Source organism: Squalius cephalus (genome assembly GCF_949319135.1).
Source record: "Squalius cephalus genome assembly, chromosome: 12".
Lineage (NCBI taxonomy): Eukaryota > Metazoa > Chordata > Actinopteri > Cypriniformes > Leuciscidae > Squalius > Squalius cephalus.
The window spans coordinates 37,449,192-37,457,063 of NC_137133.1; the positions used below are offsets into that span (position 1 = coordinate 37,449,192).

Sequence of the window (7,872 nt, forward strand, 5' to 3'; positions counted from 1 at the left end):
GCTCAGTAGAAAAGGAAGTTCAGTTGAATTTGAGAACTTGTATGCTAAAATTTGCACTTACAGCTCTGATGTGAAAACCTGTCAAATAAAAATCTGAAATTGAATGTTGAGATTTGCACTCAGTCACAACAAACCTGCATTTCTGAATTTGTAATTATTATAAGTAGGGCTGTGCCGGTAAACTTGACAACCGCACCAGATCAGCTTTTAACAGGTTATTTTATGCTATAACCCACATATTTTTGTCTCAGACCAGAAAAGTACCACACAAAATAGTAGTGCATTACAACAGAATATTTTTTTTCTTTAGATTTATTGAGCTATGTACAAAAAAAAAAACTGTTGCAAAAAGAGTGAATGTTTAGAACTTGTCAGGATGAAGCTCCATCTCCTTCTTGATTCTGTCCTCCACCAGTAGTGCGAGATTTGAGTTCGTCATGGGCAAGTTGTAACTTACAAATACCTGCTTCTTTGTCTTCTTTGCTGAAAACAAATAGAGAAAAATAAATGCTAGAAAACTAGTTGGTCTGGCAATTCTCACACAGAAAGATTTACACTTTACACTGGTCAAGAATGCAATTGAAGATTTAAGGTTTTCCATGAGCGTGCAAATCCTCTAGATGACCATCAAAACATTGGATGAGTTTTCCTACATTACACTTTTGCAAATGACTAAGGCTGTCATGATTCACTGATTAAAGGGGGGGTGAATTGCTGTTTCATGCATACTGAGTTTTTTACACTGTTAAAGAGTTGGATTCCCATGCTAAACATGGACAAAGTTTCAAAAACTAAGTTGTACGTTTGAAGGAGTATTTTTGTTCCAAAAATACTCCTTCCGGTTTGTCACAAGTTTCGGAAAGTTTTTTTCGAGTATGGCTCTGTCTTACGTAAGATAGAGCGGAATTTCCTTATATGGGTCCTCCTAAGGGCACTTCTCCGCGGCCGCGCGCGCACTCGCAGACCAGAGAGAGAAGAGAGCGAAAGCAGTACGTTACCTCAAAGCGCTATGCTCGGCTTTTAGGGAAGTCAATGTCACCAAAGAAGTGGGTTTTTGGTTGGCAGGGCAAGACAACCCTGCACAGATTCCCAAAGAACCCAGCGTTAAGGGAATAGTGGATGGAGTTTGTTTTTTCGAAGCATCAACGGAGGTTGTGCACGACTCTTTGTTCCCTGCATTTCGACGATGATTGTTTTATAAACAAAGCCCAGATCGTCTAATGCTTAAGGATCGAGCAGTCACGGTGAGTAAACTACTTCAAATGTCTCTCTGTGTTGTTGTTAGATCAGTTAGCACAGCTATAGCACACCGCCCACACGGCCCGCCCCCAGCCGCTCGGTTTTTTCCGGAAAGACTCGGTACAGCCAATCTTTAACTTATAAATATAATAAAACTAAAGACGTTTTGGAGATATGAAGGATGCAATACTACTCTATAGGTACTCAAGATTAACAGGAGATTGAGTGAAAATGAGCATTTCACCCCCCCTTTAAATACGAGACCAATTGATTACAATTTCCCCGTGTCGAGTAATCCACTCATCCCATGGACGAGAACCCATGAGCCGCATTATTAGACCGGTTTCTAACCACTGCACGATGTATTAAAACCATTCTATCGCATAGTGCTATTGTGAATTCACAAAGTCTGCGATTCAATTAAAGCTACAATATGCCACATAAGATTTTTGTAATAAAATATCCAAAAATCACTTACACAGTGTGATATATTTCCTGCAGTTGTGTACTAACAATATCCCAAAAGTTCCCAAAGATTATCCCCCATTTTAAATTATGGCTCGTCCCTGTTCACTTGTCGCCTGACAATGACGTAATATTCGCGTTAGGGCTGGGCAATATGGACCAAAAGTCATATCCCGATATATTTAGGCTGAATATTGATATACGATATATATCCCGATATTTTTTCCGCAAAGTGAGAGCAAATGTTCAGTCAAAGTCAAAGCCAAATATGACATGTTAAAAGTAGTTTAACTGAAACCAGCTATTTCAGTGAACAGTTGCAAAATCAAATGAATAAATAATAAACAGGTTTCTTCACCTTAGGTCTGCACGATTATGACAAAAATCATAATTGCCGATTATTCCCTTCGAATTGTTATTTGCGATTTATTAATTATGATTATCAAAGTTTACATTGAATATATATAAACAAATTTTGTGTAAACATGTTATAATTTGCCTATATATATACACATACATATATATACTTTTCCTCTTTACTTAACATGAATTGTAATATGACTAATAGTAAAGACTAGTACTAATAAATAAACATTAGGCCTATGCTAAAGCTATTAAATAGCAGTCCCAAACTAGTTTTTGTTAATACAATGTTGGTATGAGCCACTACAGTCATTTAAAAATATAAAAAATAACACAAAGAAAAATAGTGGCATTTTGGGGTTAATATGGAAACGACAGTTACCATGGTGAATACACAATATTAACAATAACTGTTAATGAAACATGGAAACTGCTCCTGGTGAATAGAATGAGAATCATACCTGCATTACTTTTATTTCGTGTAATTTACAACGTAACGGCGTTGCATGCTCGTAGTTTCTTTTGCACTTGATCAGTGAGGCGATCCAGCGCGCGCCGCCGCATTTGCGCGTGCAATTGAGTGTGCGCTACGAGCACAGGATAACGGCTGACACTGACAGGACAAGAAAGTCCGCTTTTCTGAGGTGAAAAACTTTATTTCAGCGTACACTTATGTCACTGCCTGCCTGGTAGTTCCTATTGTGCTGGGTTTTCTGAAGTAGTCATGATTCGCCTCTCATAACATGCTCTAAACACGCGCGCAGAGTGGAAAAGGAGGGGCGGGGGCGCGTGGAGCAGAGCGCAAATTTGAACTATATCGATATATGCGATATGGTCTAATTTCATATCGCATTTAAAAATATATCGATATATCGCCCAGCCCTAATTCGCGTTATCCCTGGTTTCCGCCCGTACTGCCGTAGTAACCATGGCGACAGACGTGGACAACTGCGTTACGTCTAGCGGTGCACTCACGCTGTTGTCGTTTCGTTCAAACATTATGGATCATGGCAAGCAGACTTTGGGACAAAAGGAGAACTAAAACGAGGATCAATATCGGCGTGGCGTTTTCGAGATGCTGAGAGCTAGCGGCCGCGGCTAACTTCAACCTGACAGAGACGCCGTTCCTGCATGAGCTTTATTAGACAGGTGAGCAAATGTACGTATAACTAATCAGTTATACAGCTCAACATGATGAAATGTTAGAATATGATCAGTATGTTATGCTAATGTTGATCTCGCTCACTGCTAGTCTCATACAGACAAACTAACACACAGAATAACATTATAACTTTAACACACTCAAATGCAGTTTAGTGTGATAGTGTAGACAGTCCCTCCAGGATTTCACGATTTTTTTGTGTGATTTTTGCGATCAAAATGACTGATTTTGTGGTGGTAATTTCCAGAAATTTGTGAAAAAATTTGCGATTTTTATATTTTATAATTAGGACATAACCATATTTACCATAATAGTATTATGTCAGATGCACAATAGTCATACATGACACACATCACAAACAAAATGCATAAAGCTAGTTTATTTTGGTCTAATCAAATTCTCATCAAATTAACTTTTAAAACAACCTATGGGCAATTTTTCTACCTGACCTATGTAAATATTAACAGCAGGTGAAGTAATTTATACTGTAAAACTATGTGTAAATCCTGAGTTGAGGGGTCCAGAGCTGTAGAAGGCAACCAGTTACTTATAGTGCGGCGTTTTGCATGGCGTCCCCACTGCGTATAGCTACGCAATACGAAGTGACCGTTCGAAAGGGAACTACTCGGTTACTATCGTAACCTCATTTCCCTGAGAGGGAACGAGTATTGCGTAGCCGGCCGCACTATAGTAACCTGGCAAGTTGTCGCTTCAGTCGTTAAACCTGCTAAAATGGCGTTTTTCGGGGACTAATATCATAGACAGTAAAAGAATAACATAGGCTAAGGCCGCGCCCCCTTGGCGGGCTCTGAGGCGCCCGCGCCATTGGATGTGCAGTTTCCGCAGCACAGCCAATGAGTGAGCCAGACACTCGCTGTGCAGCAGCAAAATGTGTTTTACATTATAGGCTTCAGTAAACCGAGGAAAAGGAGTTTCCCCTTTTCCCGCAACATCTGTATCCACGTAAAAATGCTTTGAAACTTTAATTAATCTAGAGATATTTCAATTGGGTGATTATAATTTAATGTTTTGTGAGTTCTTTTTGATTTTTGTGATTATTTTGCGGTTAAATTAGGAATTCTGCAGGATCGAAAAAAAATGCATTTTGTTGATTTTGCGTTGTATTCAGCGATCGCGGAATCGCGAAAAACTGGAGGGACTGTGTAGAGCAAGTGAAACAGCGCTGCGTTCCCTCACAAGTTTCATTCGTCTGATAAACTGCCCAGTGTGAGTATTATTCAGCACTTGCATTCGGTAGAATGAAATGTCCTCATTCCTTTATATCCGCAGGACTCGTGTGGCGCTGAGATCTGTCTCTCATTAGCACTCGCGCTCTGCTTCACATCAGTCATGTTAAACACATCAGTGTATTCACTCATACATAAACATCATTAGATCTTTCAGCATGACGACAAGCTCCATGATTCCGCTTATGCGTCATCAACCTACGCCTGTTATTGTAAGAGGTTAGCGACCCCTAGCGGCGACAAAATTACATATTGTAGCTTAAAATAAATATGGCCAAATAATTGTTTGCGTGTGTCTCAGATCGACTCCGTTCACAGTAAACGCTGCTTCACATGAACTGGTATGATTCACATGCGTGGAGCGTCTCAAACTCCATCTCTGCATATGCTGTGAGTTTAGGTTGTTTATAATGTTCATCTGGGAACACAATGTGCATAATTTCATCAGACTTGTACCGTAAATCATTTATAAACCTACGCCAACACTGGAGAATACATAGTTTAGTTTATTTATTTATATAGCACAATACTGTCGCTGACCATTGTGCTGTACAAAAATGATAAAAACCACACCAATAAAATAACATACAAATACATTTACATACAGAAAAAACAAGCTCAAAAAGACTCGCATATCAATGTGGTTCTAAACATGCGAACTGTTCATCACGATTTCAAAATAAAAGTTTAAACCTTCGCTCTGAATTTGCATGATTTGACGTTCCACATATTCTTATTCAAGAAATTACAGTAGTTGTAGCATTTCTATCGTAAAGAAGTGGCTAAATATTAAAGATTTGAATTAAATGTTGTTTGGACAGTATTAAACAAGGTGCTGTAAAGTGCAACAACAACAAACCTGTTGGCGCCCTCTGCAGGCCTTTGTTAGAATACATAATGTACATTAGATGATTGCATTTATTATGTATATAACATTATGTAATATTTAACAGTGTTCAATAAAACCATTTGATTACTTGCATTTGATACTTTATTTGAACTAAATGTTATTACATCATTGTTATTATATATGTATTTAGGTCATTTTAAAAGCTATTGTTTGCTTAGGTCTATTTTTATTACCACAAAAATGTCTCGATTGCTCGATTAATCTTCAAAATAATTTACCGATTAGCAAAATAATCGTTAGTGACAGCCCTACAAGTGACGGACTCAAACGGATCTGACTGATTATAATCAGTGAAGGTGTTCTTACTGAGTCTCTGAGCGAGAGCGGTCGGTGTCGTGTCTGACGTGTCTCCCAGCACCAGAGTGGACAGAGGCGTGGAATCCTGGGAAAAAAAGAGCAAATACATGATATGAGCTGAAGAAAACACTTCTATGATGGAGATACTTTCACATGTGAACCACATCAAAAATACACCCTTATAAAAGAAATTGCCTATATGTATATATATATATATGTGTGTGTGTGTATGTATGTATGCGCATGTATTATGTATGTATGTATGTATGTGTATGTACGTGTGTGTGTATGCATGTATGTTTATGTGTATGTATGTATGTATGTATGTATGTGTGTGTGTGTTGTGTATATATGGGCTGTGAAAATATTAATCGCGATTAATCGCATCCAAAATAAAAGTTTGTGTTTAAATAATATATGTGTGTATACTGTGTATAGTTAAATTTGTATATATAAATACACACTTTATATATGTATATATTTAAGAAAAATGTGTTATTTATATATAAACAAATTGTATTTAATAAATTATATATAAATACAGTATATACATACAGTATATGTATGCAAATATTTCTTATACATTCATGTGTGTGTATTTATATATACAAATTTAATTATACACAGTACACACACATATATTATGTAAACAAACTTTTATTTTGGATGCGACTAATCGCGATTAATATTTTCACAGCCATATATATATATATATATACACACACACACACATACATATACACACATACATATACACACGTACATACATATACACATGCATGCATACATACATGATACATACATATATATATATATATATATATATACACACACACACACACACACACACACACACACACACACACACAAGATAATGCAGGACTCATATATTAAGAAACTCAGATTAAGGACTCACATATTTACTCCCGATGGACACGGCCAGATTGGACAGAACCGGGCCGGACCCGATCCAGAGGAAGAACCCGCCGCTCAGCTTCATCACGTGGAAATTAACCAGTTGCTCCAAGATCTTCTCTGAGAAATCATGAACAGAGATGCCCTGAACAGACGCCTGAGTGCTGGAGTCACCGTTCTCCACAGTCTCCATCCCGATCAGCCTTCACACAGCGAGCAAAGCATACAGAAATCTCATAATGAAAGTAAAAACACACACATCTGATCTGACACACACGCGCCCCGCTCTTCCTCAGTTCCGCTCAGCGACAGAGACTGTAGCGACACCCGCTGGTCTGGAGGAAAAGTGCCGTAAACAAAACAGTCAGGAATTTTACGTTAAAGGTACGTTTTTAGGTTCGCTTTCTTTTCCTAATGGTTTTAATTATTTTGAATTCCAGTGTACTTTGTATTTCTTTGAATATAGTGTATTTTTTACTTTTTTATTATTATTATTTATTTTTCTCTTTGTATTTTTATTGTGTAAAGTTCCTTGAGAAGCTGCTTTAAATGTGCTATATAAAATTAGTTTATTATTATTATTATTATTATTATTATTATTATTATTATTAAAGCGATAGTTCACCAAAAAAATCAAAATTCTGTCGGCATTTACTCGCCCTCATGTTGTTCCAAACCTGTACATTTCTTTCTTCTGCTGAACACAAAGGAAGATATTTTGAAGAATGTCCGTAACCAAACAGTTAATGGACCCCATTGACTTCCATAGTATTTTTTACAGTGCTAGGCAACAATTAATCGCATCCAAAATAAAAGTTTGTGTTTACATAATGTTATTTTGTATATATAAATACACACACATGCATGTGTATATTTAAGAAATATCTGCATGTATATACTGTATATTTATACTATATATAAATTTGAATATTTTATATTCAAATAACACATTTTTCTTAAATATATACATGCATGTGTGTGTATTTATATATACAAAATAATTATACAAAGTACACACACATAAATTATGTAAACACAAACTTATTTTGGATGCGATTGATCACGATTAATTGTTACACACTATGAAAAATATCATTTTGACAGAAAAGTTTTGATTGGGGGATTTAAACTCTTGACCAACTGCAAGCATTAAAAGCTCATAGTAGAGGCTTGTTTAAAACAGTCTGTAATATTTTTTCGACATAAATAAAGAGCTACATTTAGAACTACATTTTATTCTCGTAATTTGATCTTGTCAACGATGTTGCATGTTG

At 36.7% G+C, this 7,872-nt stretch overlaps 1 protein-coding gene across 1 annotated transcript; it reads right to left on the minus strand.

The window, feature by feature from the left end:
• Positions 1 to 282: 282 nt before the first annotated feature.
• Positions 283 to 6,918, minus strand: psmg4 (proteasome (prosome, macropain) assembly chaperone 4). The gene is made up of 3 exons (XM_079889011.1): positions 6,600 to 6,918; positions 5,693 to 5,768; positions 283 to 483 (listed from the first exon to the last, which is right to left on the minus strand). Exons 1-3 carry the CDS (start codon positions 6,789 to 6,791, stop codon positions 362 to 364), a joined length of 390 nt encoding a protein of 129 aa, XP_079745137.1. The 5' UTR covers positions 6,792 to 6,918; the 3' UTR covers positions 283 to 361.
• Positions 6,919 to 7,872: the final 954 nt, after the last annotated feature.